Below are 16,746 nucleotides of genomic sequence, written 5' to 3' on the forward strand. Positions count from 1 at the left end.
CTGGATTTTAATCTTTTGCCTTCTGGGCTTCTTAAAACAGAGGCAGAATGTACATCACTTTTAAATACAATTCAATAACCCCGCTTGCGCGTTTAGATACGGTTGGGTAAAGCAGCTTAGGGAGGGTGGCCGCACAGCTCCCGCAGGCGCTGGGGAAGCTCGTGCCTCGACCGGCTGTACAGGCAGGCGTCCCGGTCTGCCTCTCCCGGAACCCCGGGCCGTTGTCTGCACGGACCGCTGGGGATTTGCCAAAGCACTTGCGCCGTAACCCGCAGCATAACGCCGCCCCCCGCGGCCCCGTCGGCCGGCAAGAGCCCCGCCCCCTCCGCAGAGGACGCGGCTGCGCCCACATTGAGTGACAGCCGCCCTCCGTCTTTGTCCCTCAGTCGGCCGAACAGCGCCCTTGACGCCGCAGCCAATCAGAGGGCGGCTGTAGCCCGACGGCGGGCCGATGCGGTTGATTAGCGTCAAGACTAGCCATTGGAATGCTCCAGTCCCGCCGATTGGCACCCTTCTCCGCCAATGGAAACTGGAAAGCTGGCGAGAGTCCAATCATTGCCCGCGCAGGGCGGAGCTGCTCGCTCTTGTTGTCGTCCTCGGAGGAGTAGACCCTCGCGTCGCTCGCCAGGACCGGCGGCGGCGGCGCGATAAGCCGGCCACATCGGCCCGACCAGTCGGGGCCATGTCGAGGCGAGCGGGGCCCCGGCGGGCCACTTGGAGGCGGCGGGCGGCGGCGGCGCAGGCGGCGGCGCCCGATTCGAGTCCCCTCCGGAGGCTGCGCCGGTCGACGGCGCTCGCCCCCTGAAGGAGCCGGCCTCGGACCGGGAGGAGGAAGCGGCCCCCTGGCAGGTCAGTAGCGGCGCCGCCCGGGCCCGGCGGCGGCAGGACTGCGCCTCCCGGCGTGCCGCGCGCCAGAGCCGCCCTGCGAGCGCCTGCGGCCCTGGCGCGCGGCATCCTGGGAGCGGGAGTCTCCTGGCGGCCGGGCCTGCGCCAGGGCGTCTCCGCGGCGCGCGGCGCCCTGGGCAGCGTAGTGCTCCCCCCTGCCGCGATGACAGCAGGATGGAGCCTCGCCCGGAGCGGCGGCGGCGGCCGCCGCATCGCCACCCGCGTCTGGTGTGCCGCTTTTCCACGGCGATCCCTACTCAGAGCGGCCTCCGACAGCGTCAAAAAATGTACACGGGAGAATGTGACGTTTCCGAGTAAGAGCTACAAATCATAACAAGGACTGAACAGTCATATACATAACTCATAACTATGCCTTAGGAGTAAACAATCTCGTCGTCATACGTACGTCGAACAAAGGAGGAATAACCCCCTCTCGACAGTGAGCTTAACGGCAGGGCAGCAGCCTTTGTAGCTGAAGCCACTGAGGCTGTCAGCCAGGGCCGCTGGAATGAGCCAGGGAAGCCCGGAGCAGCCCCTGCAGGGCCTGCAGCAGACTGGCCCCTGCCCCGCCGCAGAAGCAGCAGCCTTTGCCTCAGAGCACAGAGTTCGAGATCTGGCAGGGCTGCTGGCGCCCCTGCAGCAGGGAATTTCCTTCCCTGTAACCGAACAGCTGCTTCAAGAGCTAGGTGTTGCTCTGTGGTGGTGGCAGGGTGCTGCTGCTGCTTTTAATGGCCCTGGCATGTCCTCTGGGGACTCCAGCAAGACCCAGCAGTACTAGGAACCCTCCTGACCGGTGGTGAGGCTGGGTTGCTGGCCAACACCACTGTTCCTGCAGAGACCAGGAGGCAACTTTGGCCAAACCGGGCTCCTCTGGAGGACTCCCCCCACCTCTTTTCTCTTTCCCTTCTGTTTTCATGCAGTGTCTGCCAATTCCCAATTGCCCATCCAGGCCTCTTGGCACTCCCCTGGACTTTTTGACATTAATTCTGTGTCAGTTTTCTGGCCCTGGGCTTCAAGCAGCCAACGAAAAGCAATCAAGGGGTTGAAATGGTTGAAAGCTCCTTGAGCAAAGCAGCATGCCAGACCCATTTGCGGGGCCACAGCTTTGAGTTTTTGACAGACAAAGGCAGTCCTCCTTCACACAGTGCATACTTGAACTATGGAATTTGCTACCATAAGATGTAGGGGCCTCCAACTCGGACAGCTTTATAAGGGGATTAGACAGATTCATAGAGAAGAATGGCCACTGTCTATCAATAGCCACTATTCATGATGGCTATATACTGTCTCCAGTATTGGAGGCCTCTGTATGTCAGTTGCTGGGGAACACGAGCAGGAGGGGGCTCTTGTGCTTGAGTCTTGCTTGTGGGGTTCCCAGGGGCATCTGGTCAGCCATCATGGGAACAGAATGCTGGACTAGAGAGGCCTTTGGTCTGGTTCTTCTTGTGTTCTTACAAACTGCCAAAGAGCAGCAGCCATGTTGCTTCTTCAGGCCCCCTTCTTTTCCCCATAATGGCCAGGCACTGCTCTTCACACAGCTGCAGCTGATATCCATGGGGTTCTACAGGTGTGTGCAATCACAGGGTTGCTCCACAGCTGCTAAATGAAGGTCGATCCTCTTGCAGGAATCCTGGCTGATCTTTCAGCAGCCAGGGTTCCGTCCCAACCATAGGCAGCTTTGATGCCATCACAGGCTAGAACTTGGGCATGGACTCTTGCCATCTCTACAGCTTGGCTTCCATGTGGAAGGATCAAACCAGTATAATGAAAGATTTGTGCCTCAGGCTTTAACTAGCCTCTGCCAAAGTCAAAGGACTCTCCTTTTATTTATCCTTGGAGCACATACATTCATTGTTCTTTTATATATGTGTCAAAAGCAAAGCTATACCCTGGGCTCTAGTTCTTGTTTTTCTATTTGTGCTGACCTACATGGGGTTGGTGGACAGGATCATGGTAATTGCAGACCCAGGGAATATTTCCATGCAAAGAAGTGAGGCCTGCCTGCCAGCAACGCTCAGCGGGCTTGTGATGTTTCAGCTAGTGATCAGCTGCAGAATGCACCATCATGCTTCAGTGGCTCAGTGCTTTGAACAGCTTCCTCTGCCGAGCCACCCTCCCCATTGACTGCTCAATGAGAGGGTTCCCCCTCCCCCGTGTGCCTCCCTAGCCCAGAATGTCCTCTCTCTGAGTACCTCCTTCAGAGGAGGTCAGGGTATGTCCTATTTGGACCAAGGCTTGTACCCTCCAGCACAGACATCCCAGCTCTGATCCCAAAATCTGTTGCCACCCTCTAAAGGCCTGGCACACTTGACACAGAAAACCACCAACTTTATTCTTTTTCTTTTTTTAAAGAAGACTAGTCTGCTGCCCCTCTCCCAATGCCATGGAAAGGAATTCTGCTTCCCCGTCCCTTGGGGAATCCCATCCCCCTGTTTACCCTGGGGCTTAAACCATGGGTGCTGGCACCTAGAGATGTGGCAGACTTCCTGTTCCCACCGAAGGTCCATATTGGCCTATTGATGTCTAATCAGCAGATGGCAGAAGGAAATGCTGCTGCCATCATCTTGCAGGCACATCTGTAAGCTGTCCAGAAACCACACACCCTTTACACCAGGGATGGGGAATGTGCAGTCCATTGAATCCAGATGTTGTTGAACCACAACTCCCATCATCCCTCACTACTGGCCATCCTGGCTAGGGCTGATGGGAATTGCAGTCCACCAACACCTAGAGGACCATGTGTCCTCCACCCCTGCTGTATTCTCTCCCTCTTACAGGGGTGAGGAGGGGGAAGAGCTGGGTTCATATTCTGGGAACAAAGTCTGATGCTGCTGTCCAGCTGTTTTTTCCAGGGCCCAAGTGCCTTTCAACCAGCCTCCCCTGGCTCATAGTGCCTCCCGATCCACTGGTTTCAAGCAGGATGCCTAGAGATTTGGAGTCACTCTACCAGTTTCGCCCACCCCCACCCCGGATGGAGGTTCTAAAGGTGCATCCTCAACACAGAGCCCTATCCTGGAAGAGTCCAAGGGCTTTGCTGATCAAGTTGAAGCAGTCTCCTCTAGTGCACGACTCAGGTCTGCACACTTTACTTGTCTTGGTAGGGAGGATTCTCTACTGAGGTCACACATGTCTCCTGCAGCTGCCCTGTCTGTGGTCTTAGAGCTTGGGGCAGATGCTGAGCTGCAGAGTGATGCTGTCCTTCATCTCTCTCAGAGCTTATCTTCCCTGGCATGTCCTTGGACCAGGGACCAAAGGCAGGAGGGAAGGGAGTGTTGTGTCCACTGCTTGTTTACAGAAGCTCTGGTTACAGCAGCCCTTCCAGGTATTGAGTTTTGAATTTTTATATTTCAATATAAAATAACAATAACAATATTTTATATTGTTTTATCCTGCACCTTATGGTTTAATTTTTGTGAAGCGCCGAGAGAGCTTTGGCTATTGGGCGGTATAGAAATGGAATAAATAAATAAAATTGGGGGGGACTTCTGCTGGCCCAGGTGGTTCATGGTGGATTGGCTCAGATATCCCTTGAATCTAGTGCTCCCGTTTTCCCCACGGGCCAGCCCTGGACCCTTGCAGCAGGGGGAGAAGAGATCTGTGGCCCTGCCCTCTGGCTTGTTTGCAGAATCTGACCCTTGGAGGTATGCCATCCCTGAGCATGGGGGTTCCATGTCACTATTGTGGTCTGTAGCAACACTGAGAGGGCAGCCCTCCTCCAGCAGAGCACAGCTCCTCCCACCCAGTCCCATGTTCTGACCAGTCTCAGAGGCACCTGGAAGGTGGCTGAGCTCGTGTGAAGTCTAGAATCAAAGACTTCTGCAGAGCTGGAGGAAATGGCAGGTGTTGTTGAGCACATGGAAGTACTGTCAGTCCTCCAAGTTGGATGGTATCTGGGGAGCAGGGTGAGGATGGGAAAGCCCATGTGTGAGCATTGCAGAGCGCCACCCCCTATACTCTGGGATGTTGACTGAAGGCTTGGAGAGTGGGGTGGCCATGTCCCTCTCTGGGTCAGTACTAGAAGATGCAGTGGGGGGGCTCCCTCCAGGGGTGACCCATCTTTCCAAGCCCCAGGAGGGCGCCGTTGTGCCTGCCTTTGGCTCCACTTTGAGTCTAGTGCCCCCTTGTGGAGCTCCCTGGGTGGTTGCAGAGCCCTTGTTGTCTGTTCCCAGAGCTGTTGGCATTGGCTGATGACCTCTTCTCTCTCCATCTCCTCCAGGAAGTTCAACATTATAGCTGTAGCACTGAGAACTGTTCTGGTGCCAGGAAGCACAACAATGAAGCTGTTGGAAAACTCCAGTTTTGAAGCCATAAACTCCCAGCTGACGGTGGAGACGGGAGACGCCCACATCATTGGCAGGTGAGGGGCAAGGAGGCTCCTCCATGGGGAAACGCCTCTCTTGTGCATGTTGGCACCCAGCCTTGGAGGTGCTTTTCTGCAGCTCGCCGGCTCACCTCTTCAAATCCTGAGTCTGGTTCATGGTTTTGAAAGAGCAGCTTGTCAGCCATGGGGTGGGATGGAGGATTGTTCAGAACAGGCTCCTCCCAGGTCTCTACCCAGCTGGTTCTCTGGCTGCTGTGCCAATAATCCATTTGAGCCTTAAAGTGCTGCCATTAAATACTAGTTCAGCACACTGGAGAAACCTGCGGTGATGGAGTCAACCTGGCATATATATATGTTAGCAAGATCTGGTTGGATGAGGCAGGTTGATTTAAGCTGTCCCCATTCTGGCCTTCTGAGATCTCAGTGGTGTGTATGGTAGCTTGGTGGTTGGGGTGGTGGATCTGTTATGTTGTTGTTCAGTCGTTCAGTCGTGTCCGACTCTTCGTGACCCCATGGACCATAGCACGCCAGGCCTTCCTGTCCTGCGCTCTCTCCCGGAGCGTGCTCAAGTTCATATTCATTGCATCCGTGATGCTATCTAGCCATCTCATCTTCTGCCGTCCCCTTCTCCTTTTGCCTTCAGTCTTTCCCAGCATCAGGGTCTTTTCCAGGGAGTTTTCTCTTCGCATTAGGTGGCCAAAATATTGGAGCTTCAGCTTCAGTATCTGTCCTTCCAATGAGCACTCAGGGTTGATTTCCTTTAGGATGGACTGATTTGACCTCCTTGCAGTCCAGGGGACTCGTAAGAGTCTTCTCCAGCACCACAGTTCGAAAGCATCAATTCTTCGGCGCTCAGCCTTCCTTATAGTCCAGCTCTCACATCCATACATTACTACTGGGAAAACCATAGCTTTGATTAGACGGACCTTTGTCAGCAAGGTGATGTCTCTGCTTCTTACTATGCTGTCTAGGTTGGCCATAGCTTTCCTCCCAAGGAGCAAGCGTCTTTTAATTTCATGGCTACAGTCACTGTCTGCGGTGATCTTGGAGCCCAAGAAAGTAAAATCTGTCACTGCTTCCATTTCTTCCCCTTCTATATGCCAGGAAGTGATGGGGCCAGATGCCATGATCTTAGTTTTTTTAATGTTGAGTTTCAAACCAGCTTTTGCACTCTCCTCTTTCACCCTCAACAAGAGGCTCTTGAGATCCTCTTCGCTTTCTGCCATTAGGGTGGTATCGTCTGCATATCGGAGGTTGTTGATAATTCTCCCAGCAATCTTAATTCCGACCTCTGATTCATCCAACCCGGCATTTCTCATGATGTACTCTGCATATAAGTTAAATAAGCAGGGTGACAATATGCAGCCTTGTCGTACTCCTTTCCCAATTTTGAACCACTCGGTTGTTCCATGTCTGGTTCTGACTGTTGCTTCTTGACCCTCGTACAGGTTTCTCAGGAGACAGGTAAGGTGGTCTGGTACTCCCATCACTTTAAGAATTTGCCACAGTTTGTTGTGATCCACACAATCAAAGGCTTTAGCGTAGTCAATGAAGCAGAAATAGACGTTTTTCTGGAATTCTCCGCTTTCTCCATGATGCAGCGAATGTTGGCGATTTGATCTCTAGTTCCTCTGCCTCTTCTAAACCCAGCTTGTACTTCCGGTAGTTCTCGGTTCGCATACTGCTGAAGCCTAGCTTGTAGGATTTTGAGCATCACCTTGCTGGCATGTGAAATGAGCGCAATTGTGCGGTAGTTTGAACACTCTTTGGCATTGCCCTTCTTTGGAATTGGAATGTAAACTGACCTTTTCCAGTCTTGTGGCCACTGTTGAGTGTTCCAGATTTGTTGGCATATTGAATGCAGCACTTTAACAGCATCATCTTTTAGGATTTTAAATAGCTCGGCTGGAATACTGTCATCTCCGCTAGCTTTATTGTTACTAATGCTTCCTAAGGCCCACTTGACTTCACTCTCTAGGATGTCCGGCTCAACTTCAGTGACCGCACTATCATGGCTATCAGGGACATTCAGATCTTTCCTGTATAGTTCTTCTGTGTATTCTTTCCACCTCTTCTTAATCTCATCTGCTTCTGTTAGGTGCCTTCTTTGTCCTTTATCATGCCCATCTTTGCACAAAACGTTCCCTTGAGATCTCCGATTTTCTTGAAGAGATCTCTAGTCTTTCCCATTCTGTTGTTTTCCTCGATTTCTTTGCATTGTTCACTTAAGAAGGCCTTCTTGTCTCTCCTTGCTATTCTCTGGAACTCTGCATTCAGTTGGGTATATCTTCCCCTTTCTCCCTTGCTTTTCGCTTCCCTTCTTTCGTGAGCTACTTGTAAAGCCTCATCAGACAGCCACTTGGCTTTCTTGCATTTCTTTTTCTTTGGGATGGATTTCGTTGCTGCCTCCTGAACAATGTTACGGACCTCCGTCCATAGTTCCTCAGGCACTCTGTCTATCAGGTCTAATCCCTGAAATCTATTCCTCACCTCCACTGTATATTCATCAGGGATATGATTTAGGTCATACCTGAACGGTTTAGTGGTTTTCCTGACGTTCTTCAATTTAAGCCGAAATTTTGCAAGAAGCAGCTCATGATCTGAGCCACAGTCAGCTCCAGGTCTTGTTTTGACTGACTGTATGGAGCTTCTCCATCTTTGGCTGCAAAGGACATAATCAATCTGATTTCGATATTGACTATCTGGTGATGTCCATGTGTAGAGTCGCCTCTTGTGCTGTTGGAAAAGAGTGTTTGCTATGATCAGCATGTTCTCTTGGCAAAACTCTATTAGCTTTTGTCCTGCTTCATTTTGTACACCAAGGCCATGCCTGCCTGTTATCCCGGTGATTTCTTGACTTCCTACTTTAGCATTCCAATCCCCTATGATGAAGAGGACGTCTTTTTTTGGTGTTAGTTCTAGAAGGTGTTGTAGGTCTTCATAGAACCGATCAATCTCAGCTTCTTCGGCCTCAGTGGTTAGGGCATAGAGTTGAATTACTGTGATGTTGAATGGTTTGCCTTGGATTCGTACTGAGATCATTCTATCATTTTTAAGATTGTACCCCAGTACTGCCTTTCCCACCCTTTTGTTGACTATGAGTGCTACTCCATTTCTTCTAAGGGATTCTTGCCCACAATAGTAGATATGATGGTCACCTGAATTAAATTCGCCCATGCCTGTCCATTTTAGTTCGCTGATTCCCAAGATGTCGATGTTCAATCTTGCCATCTCATGTCTGACCACCTCCAGCTTACCTTGATTCATTGATCTGACATTCCAGGTTCCTAAACAATATTGTTCTTTACAGCATCGGATTTTCTTTTCACCACCAGACACATCCACAGCTGAGTGTCCTTTCGGCTTTGGCCCAGCCGCTTCACTCTTTCTGGTGCTACTTGGAAATACCCTCTGCTCTTCCCCAGTAGCATATTGGACACCTTCCGAGCTGAGGGTCTCATCTTCCGGTGTCATATCTTTTAGCCTTGTGATACGTTCCATGGGGTTCTCTTGGCAAGGATACTGGAGTGGGTTGCCATTTCCTTCTCCAGTGGACCACATTTTGTCAGAACTCTCTGCCATGACCTGTCCGTCTTGGGTGGCCCTGCACGGCATAGCTTATGGCTTCACTGAGTTACGCAAGCCCCTTCGCCACAACAAAGCAGTGATCCATGAAGGGGGGATCTGTTATAGTCTATCATAATTCCCAGGTATTCCATCCAACAGTCTCTTTATCAAACATGTAAATGAGAGCATTACTTGATTGCTTCTGATCCTTCCTTCTCTCTTGGAATGAACATTGTCCTACCCCCACACAAACTGCAGTTATCTACTTAATGAGGGGACTCTACCCCGCCATTTTTTCTTTTTTGAATTTATTATTTGCGTAATTCTGATCTAAAGTATTGGGAGGGATTAAAAATGGGGCTCCTTTGTGCTCTGTGTCTGTGGGGGAGGGGCCCTGAGGCTTTCTACTAAAACAAATTGTGGAGCCAAGTAACATAAGCAGGGAAAATCAAGCTGGCAAATTTTTGATTGGTGTTGTGAAGCTGACTGGGTTGCGTTGTCTGATAAGATCCATCTGTGAAATTGAAATCCGGTTGTGGAACACCCGGCCTTCTCAAGGGAAATCAGTGGGACTTGCAGCCCGGTTGGTAACGCGTGTACCCAGAACACGTGTTCTGCTCAGCTGCAGCCCGCTAGCCCTGTGCCTTTATAATGTCTGGAAAAGAAATTTAGAATAGCGGAATTGTTTAATGATGGGAAAGCGCAGCTAACAGTTAAAACATTTGTGCATTTTACTGGAGCGTACAAGTGGTATCAGAAGATGAATGTTGTCTCCCGCCTGGGCTTTGATCAAGCAAGCAGGCAGCCTCCTGCAGAATTCCTGTTCAGGACGTTGAGGGATGGAAGCGCAGGCAGCAGGGACCAGTGCAGTCCCCAGCTTCAGATCCCTCGCACCATTGTAGCATGGGGGTGGGGTGGCGGTGGGGAATTCCCCTGAACTTGCCTTGAAAGGCGAAATTGATGGGATTTACAGTCCATCTTAAACATGTTTGCTTGGAAGTAAGGGTGCTTCAAAAAGCCGAAGAAGGGAGGGTGTGGTGACCAAGAGAGGTGAAAAGGGGAGAGGACAACACAGCCCATTCGGCTTTCCCATGTGTGGATGGAGCATAGTGAGATGCACCTGAAGAAAAAAGAAAAGAACACCTGAAGAAAGCACCAGAACCCCTGGAGCGTGGATGGTCATTTGCAATCCACTTGTAGCGTACAGCAATGGTTTTGTGGCACTAGGCACTTTCTGTCTGGAAGCATCCCTGATGTCTGACTGGGTGTCAGACCCGTTAAGATGGTCTGTCCCCAAATGCTGATGGTGGAATCTAAACGGCTTCCTGGTAGCCCCTTGGGAGTTAGGGTGCTTCCAGACAAGGCTTTTGCTGTGCCATCGCCCTGCCTCATTCTCAAAATTTTGCCCATGGCAGATAGTCCAAACAACATCTGCTCGTAGCTCTCCTGTGTTTTCCCACCACTTCTTCCATCTTTTTTCTTACCAGAGAAAATCAGTGAAGGCGAAAAAGGCAGGACAGCTGCACGAGGCCTTCTGCTTGGTAGCACTAGGAGCCCACCCTCCATCTGGAAGGACACTTAGAGGAACAGCTGGCAGCCCTTTGTATCTTGCCAAGAGAAATGCCTGCTCCGACTTGGGTGCCCCTTGTGTGGCAGATACTAGTCTGGCTCATCCCATTGCATTTGCTTGGATAACTTTCCCACTTTGTAGTGTCAGGATTCCCTTTTGTCCCTGCTGAACTTCACAAGGCAAATCAAAAACACAGACAAGAGGCTTCTCTCCACAGCTCTTTAATCCTTTACTTCAATGGGTCATACAGATGCAAATTGTCAGTAACTCACGGTCTACAAAGGAAAAGACTTCAGGGAGGTCAAGGGGAAGCTACCCAGGTTGAAAGTTGCCCACTGCTTGAGGAAAGGCAGGCAGGCTATTCTCACTTAAGGTGGGGGGGATCTCCCTCTATCTTGTAAGCTCTGCTTCAAAAAAGCCAAAGATGGGAAGCCCTGCCATCTTTCTCTTGGCTCTGCATCTGCGCCTGGCGTCTAAGAATTCAGGCTCTCCACATCCCCCTTCTCCCTGTTCGCTATCTCTCGGGTGTGCGAAGAGAAACCCTCTCCGTCCAGCTGGACTATTGAAACCTGAAGAATCTGTCTCTCCCTGTCTGGAAGAGTCTGGGAAAGTTCCTCCCACACGTTTTGCAGTTCCTGTTCAGAATCTGAGCTACTCTGCCACTGCCTATGCTCAGAGGCACCCCTAACACGTAGGATGTGGACTCTGAGCTCTACTGACCCTTGCCTTTCCTGGCTAATATTTTAAAATGCTGTTTTTTCATTTTTCAAGGCATTATTATATAATTTATAATTATAGTAAAATATCTCAATCCAATTATATACAAATTAAAAAATTATAATAAAGGAAATACAAATGGAAACAACCATATTTTTAAGTTCTTGCTTATAGGTGTTTTACTACAGGAATACTGGCACTGGATAATGAGAGAGATGGGAACTTATTAGCTAAACCCTTGAAAATGCTAGAAATTAATTCAAAAATATGGAGCAGAATTTTAATGGTCTCAGAAAGTTTTGGTTGAGTCATTACACTTCAAGAATGGTGATCATTTTTGTAGAAAACTCTCAGGATTGACACAATTTTTACTTGTGTGGAAATCCTACATGTTGTTAGGATGTCCATATTTCAAGATGCCACCCTTGTAGTGACTCCCTAGTGGAGGGGGCTGGCCTTTTGGGTGGGGGGGATTGTGCATACGGCCCACTGAGAGAAGGGGTGGCCCCTGCTGCTTTGACTATTCGGGGACTGAGACTCCCTTCATCACCCTGCTGGATGGCCTGTGCTGGGAGATGGGCAGGAGTAGTGTGACCCAGTTGGTTCTCCTGGACCACTCAGGGACTTTTGGTATCACCAGCTATGGCATCTTTCTGGATCAGCTTGTCAGGATGGCAGTGGGGGCACCGTGGTGGGCTGCTTCTCACCCCTCCTGCTAGGTAAACACAGCAGAGTCTTGTGGCATCCTACAAGACTGATACGCTTGTTATGGCATACGCTTTCATGGACTATTTTATCTTTATGCAAAGTATCTCAGGGTTGTGGTGCAAAGTGCAAAAATTATCCAAAGGCTTGGAAGCCAGATCAGCGTCTCTGCGTGTCTCCCTCTTGCAGTCCTCTGTACATGGGCAGTTGGCATGCCAGGAACCCGGCTCCCTGGTGCTTCCAGCCCCTGTGGCCTCTGGGTGGTGGCGGCCTCCCTGTCAGTTCTCCCTGCTTCTTAGGATCTCCTAGGCCCTTTGGTTCCGGAGGACTGTGGGCTGCCCCGGCCACATCCTCTTTGGCTCAGAGTCACCTGTCTCCCTGCAGGATCGAGAGCTACTCTTGCAAGATGGCCGGCGACGACAAGCACCTCTTCAAGCAGTTCTGCCAGGAGGGCCAGCCCCATGTGCTGGAGGCCCTGTCACCGCCCCAGACCACAGGGATCAGCCCAAGCAGGTACGGGTGCCCCAGCTCCGCCCCACACAGAATGGCTTTTCCAGGCAAGCCGGGGCCATCCCCAGCCTCGCTTTGCCCCCTCCTGAAGTGCCCTGGTGGGGGGCTGGGCTGGGCGAGAGTTCTGTTGGTGCTGCCAGGGGGCGTTCTGCAGCACGAAGCCATCTGACTGGAGAAGGGACACTGTGTGCTGGACATGGCCTGGTCCCAGGGAAACTGGGGTGGAGCGGACTCGCACAACTTCCTGTTCCCAGACTCTCCCTCTCTTTAGGGTTGTGTGCATGGCTGTTGCTGCATTCTCCACACTATCCCAGGCCACAGGCACGATGGGAAGAGGCAGGTGTCCATAGGGCCACTCTCTTGCCCAGTGTTCTGAGGCTGTGCTCCAAGATCTGGCAACATCTGCCCAAATCTTAATTTGGCTCAGCAATGGGCAGCAGAGAGCTCAGCAGGCTCCAGCTGTGTTCCAGGGGCCCTGGCTGGTATGGGCCTAGTGTCTGCTGTGCAGCACTCCGAGAAAGGCAGCAGACCAATCCGTGTCCTGTGTGCTAGGCTCAGCAAGAGCCAAAGTGGCGACGAGGAGGGGCCCCTCAGTGACAAGTGCAGCCGCAAGACTCTCTTCTACCTGATAGCAACACTCAACGAGTCCTTCCGGCCAGACTATGACTTCAGCGCTGCCAAGAGCCATGAGTTCAGCCGGGAGCCAAGTCTTAACTGGGTAAGTGGGTCCCCCGCTCCGTGGTCTGGCCTGTGAGCCCCACGGGGGCTAGTGATTCCTTGGCTGCCCTCTGTCTTTGGCAGGCTGGGCCTTGTAGCGCCTCACCAGGCCTGCTCCTTACTGTGATGCCTGCCGCTGCCTCCCTCTGATTGCTTGGGTGGCAGCTGAGCGGTAGAAAAGTGGATCCTAGGGCAGGTGGGAGGGAATTTCCTTCACATCAGGCTCCAACTCCCTGCAGGTTTTCATCTCCCACCTTGAGCAGGAACTCAAGACCACCTGTGGGAAGCTGTACCACATTCTCTTCAATAAAAGGCCTTTTGCCCCGGAGATCCTTGGGGTGGGGATGGGGGGCTGTCACTCTGGCACAAACCCATCCCTGCTATAAGCGGCCTTGCATCTGTACGACTGCAGGCCTGGCAGAGAGGACCTCCTCCTAACATTTCCGCAAAGCGGTGCCCACGTTGGCTGTATAGGGCGGCGGAGGCCAAGCCATTGACCCATATATCTGGTCCCCTTTTCTACTGCTGCTGAGTCCCACGTGGCTTCCGCTGGAGGCTCCACCCCCCTGCTTCAGCATGACCCAACGTGGCTAGATCTCAGAGGATGTCTCCAGTCTCCAAAATGGGCAGCCCCCCTTCGCCCCCCCCCCACTGCTGGCCTGCAGTCCCCGGCGTGCTCGTCCAGAGGCAAGTCAGCCCTCAGGCCAAAACTGGTTCCCCACTCCTGCCCCAGTGGATCTTCACAGCACCAGGCAAACGAGCTTTTGCCTAAGCGCTAAGGTTGCTTGTCCGCCTCTGCCAGGGAGCCCTACAGCCCCCCGTGTCTTGGGCTGGCCCCCATCCTTTCCTCCCTGGCGACGCCTGCTGGCCCACTGAAGCCAGTGGGTGCTTGAGGAGCAGCAGCACCCCCCCCCCCCCCCGTCTCTCCCTAAGTGCTGCGTAAGAGCCCAGCCAGAGCCCCAGGTCTTTTTTCAGGTGGTGAATGCTGTGAACTGCAGCCTCTTTTCTGCTGTGCGGGAGGATTTCAATGCGCTGAAGCCTCAGCTGTGGGACGCTGTGGACCAGGAGATCTGCCTCTCCGAGTGCGACATCTACAGGTGGGCTCCCAGCAGCGTGCGCAAGGGCCTCCCCAGCCCAGGGAGGTTGCTCGAGCTCCGGGGCGGGGGATGCTGGGCGGCAGGCCGGGTAGCTCACTGCTCCCCGCTCCTCTCGCTCCACAGCTACAACCCAGATCTGGACTCGGACCCGTTCGGCGAGGAGGGCAGCCTGTGGTCCTTCAACTACTTCTTCTACAACAAGCGGCTGCGGCGGATGGTGTTCTTCACCTGCCGCTCCATCAGGTCAGGCCTGGGGAGCCCCTGGCCACGGGGTGCTGGCCGGCCCCTCCCCATCGCTCTGTCCCCAGGCAGCCACACGCTGAGGCGCACTCTGTCTTCCCAGTGGCTCCACGTACCCTCATCCCGAGGCCGGGAATGAGCTGAACATGGACCTGAGCGAGGACGATGCGGAGGAGGCGGCCGGCCCCTGTGACAAGGACGGGGCCAGCGTGGAGGAGGACAGGTGGCCGCGTGTGTGTGTGAATGTGTGGAAGTGACTCTGGGCCCTGCTCTGGGGCACTGGGGCCCTTGCTGCCGCTGGGCAGCTGAGGGAGGGGCTCCCTCGAGGCGGGGCGGGGCAGGCGAGTGACTCAGTGGGCGGGGCGGCCTCCTCTGGCTGCACTTGAGGGCCTCCTCCTTGCCTCTTCTCTCTGCAGGAGACAAGTGATCTGCATGTGATGCCTCGGCCCGTGCACCCCAACTCCACCAAGGCTGGCTCCTCCAGCGTGTTTCCCAAGCCAACCCAGCGCTGAGTTGCTCTGCCTGCACGCCTGCCTGCCCTGTGGATACTGCATGATCAGCCGGTGCCTCTGGACGGCCAGGATGCGGCCAGGATTCTGGACGCTGCGGGTCTGGCACCCTTTGCAATGCTGGATCTGTTGCCTTGCCTTTCCAGAGGAGGACAGGACCATCCGGAAGCACTTTCTGTTCCCGACTATGGCAGAGCGAACTCTGTCTGTTCACAGCCCCAGCAGCCGTGGTGGGGAGGCAGCGCCTGGCTGGGGTGGGGCCATGCCTCCCTTCCCTCGTGACGCCGGATCCCCCCCAGGCTGGCTGACGGTGGGAATCGTCCGTCTGTTTCAAGTCTCCACTGGGGCTCTTTCTGCCCCCTCCCCCCCGGCTACAGTGGCTGATGCTTTTGGCAACTGTTTTTACTCTTCCCAGTGCTGCAATATACTAACGGCTGGATGACAGGCAGAAGCTGGATTTGCTATGAGGGACCCTCCCTCCCTCCTCTCTTTCTAACCACAAAAGACATTGGGCATGGAGCGAGCCCAAGCTGGCCTGGTAGAAGTCGGGGTTTGGGCATCTTGGTGATGTTGCTGCTTTGCGTTTCCCAAGGGCTCTCAGAGTTTTATTTTTGTATTCAGGCCTAACTCCCCCCACCCCACTGTCCTCCTGCTGCTGCAGTGAGCTCCTTCCCCGCTCCCAGCCATAGCCTGTTGGACTATGCTCAGTGGACAAAGGAGCACTTCGCCCTCCCCACTCGAGAGTGGAGGGGGCTCTGGTGCTGACAGAGCAGGAGGGCCACTCCAATGCCTGCGTCGCCCCCCCCTCCCCCAGCGCTGCCTGTTCTTTGCTGCTGTGAAAATGCCCGTCTCCTCCCCCCGTCCTTTCTTTTGCACTGACTCTGATTCTCTCTTCTGTGTGTGTGCGGGGGGAGGGGGAGAGTGAGCCAGAAGGGGCTGATAGTGGTGGGTGTGGCGGAGGAGTGTGGAAGGGGAGTCGCTGTTGGTGGCAGAGCTCCCATCCCAAGACGCCTGCTTCTGCTTCCACCAGCCAGAACACTCCACCATTTTGGCCGTGCTGCTCAAGGTTAGTGTCTCTGTGAGGACTATACCTTCCCAGGCAGGAGGATATGTCGGCTAGCAGTCCACCAAAGCTGTTTCCCCTGCCTGCTCCCTGAGGCTTAAGGGTAGGGTGTGGAAGCGGGAGCCAGGCTGCCGCTGCCACCATAACTGCCCTTGAGAAACGGGGAGAAACAGAGCAATTTTCCGGGGTGTCATCCCCCCTTTTGTGTTTTGAGTGGGGTAGAGGGGTAACTGAAGGGGGGCTCTGCGCTCCAGAGCCTGCCACCCACTCCCTGGTGCTACGTGCAGGGCCTCCATAGCTAGAGCCGGAGAGACACGCTGCAGTTCCCCCTTCCTGCTTTCTGTGCAATTCATCTGCCTGGAAGGGAGGGGCTGTTTGAGGAGGGGCAGCCTGGATTTGGCCCCCCCTGGGCTCCCCTGCCTCTGTTCCCCATTGCTGTTCTCTCACCAGTGCCAGCCAGCAAGCAATTTTGGGAACTCCTTCTCACCCCTCTCCCTTTAGATTCACTGGCGTGTTCCCTTTCTCCTATGTTTAACTATGTTGCCTAGCAATGATTGGTGCGGCTATAAAAGTTTTTTCCTCTGTGTCTTAATGTGTCTTTGGGGCACTTGTTCTGTCTATTTCCTTGAAGGAAACGGAGTGGCAGGGGGAGTGGGGAGCTAGCGTGAAGGGTCTGCGCTGCAAGCCTTCAGGGACACATTTGCTGCCGAGGAAGCTGTGGCTGGGCCTGCAACAAGGACTAGGAGCAGGGTGGATGTGGTATTAAAGGATCAGCTCTCACCTTCGGCATTGCCCTTGCCTGTCCTGCCCAGGCCCTCTTGCCCTGTTTGGCGCAAAGGCCTTTG

At 53.5% G+C, this 16,746-nt stretch overlaps 1 protein-coding gene across 3 annotated transcripts; it reads left to right on the top strand.

The window, feature by feature from the left end:
* The first annotated feature begins 580 nt into the window (after window positions 1-580).
* On the top strand, window positions 581-16,486 carry MAF1 (MAF1 negative regulator of RNA polymerase III). Of its 3 annotated transcripts, none has more exons than XM_084854727.1 (8): window positions 581-849; window positions 5,102-5,242; window positions 12,150-12,278; window positions 12,828-12,993; window positions 13,968-14,089; window positions 14,213-14,332; window positions 14,433-14,552; window positions 14,746-16,486. In XM_084854727.1, the coding sequence occupies exons 2-8, from the start codon at window positions 5,160-5,162 to the stop codon at window positions 14,765-14,767; spliced, it is 762 nt and encodes a 253-aa protein (XP_084710853.1). In that variant the 5' UTR covers window positions 581-849; window positions 5,102-5,159; the 3' UTR covers window positions 14,768-16,486. The 3 variants fall into 3 exon arrangements, with proteins under 3 accessions (XP_084710853.1, XP_084710854.1, XP_084710852.1); XM_084854728.1 differs by lacking the exon at window positions 581-849 and adding an exon at window positions 856-1,199; XM_084854726.1 differs by lacking the exons at window positions 581-849; window positions 14,433-14,552 and adding an exon at window positions 968-1,199.
* The last annotated feature ends 260 nt before the right edge of the window (window positions 16,487-16,746 follow it).

The sequence above is a fragment of the Heloderma suspectum genome, chromosome 4 (assembly GCF_057233095.1).
Source record: "Heloderma suspectum isolate Gila_16-S chromosome 4, 16-S_ref, whole genome shotgun sequence".
Taxonomy (NCBI): Eukaryota; Metazoa; Chordata; class Lepidosauria; order Squamata; family Helodermatidae; genus Heloderma; species Heloderma suspectum.

Coding starts and splice junctions, on each gene's coding strand:
- MAF1 (XM_084854728.1), top strand. CDS start 1,060: ATGGAGCCTCGCCCGGAGCGGCGGCGGCGGCCGCCGCATCGCCACCCG. Junction 1,200..5,101: donor GGAGAATGTGACGTTTCCGA/GTAAGAGCTACA, acceptor CATCTCCTCCAG/GAAGTTCAACATTATAGCTG. Junction 5,243..12,149: donor GACGCCCACATCATTGGCAG/GTGAGGGGCAAG, acceptor GTCTCCCTGCAG/GATCGAGAGCTACTCTTGCA.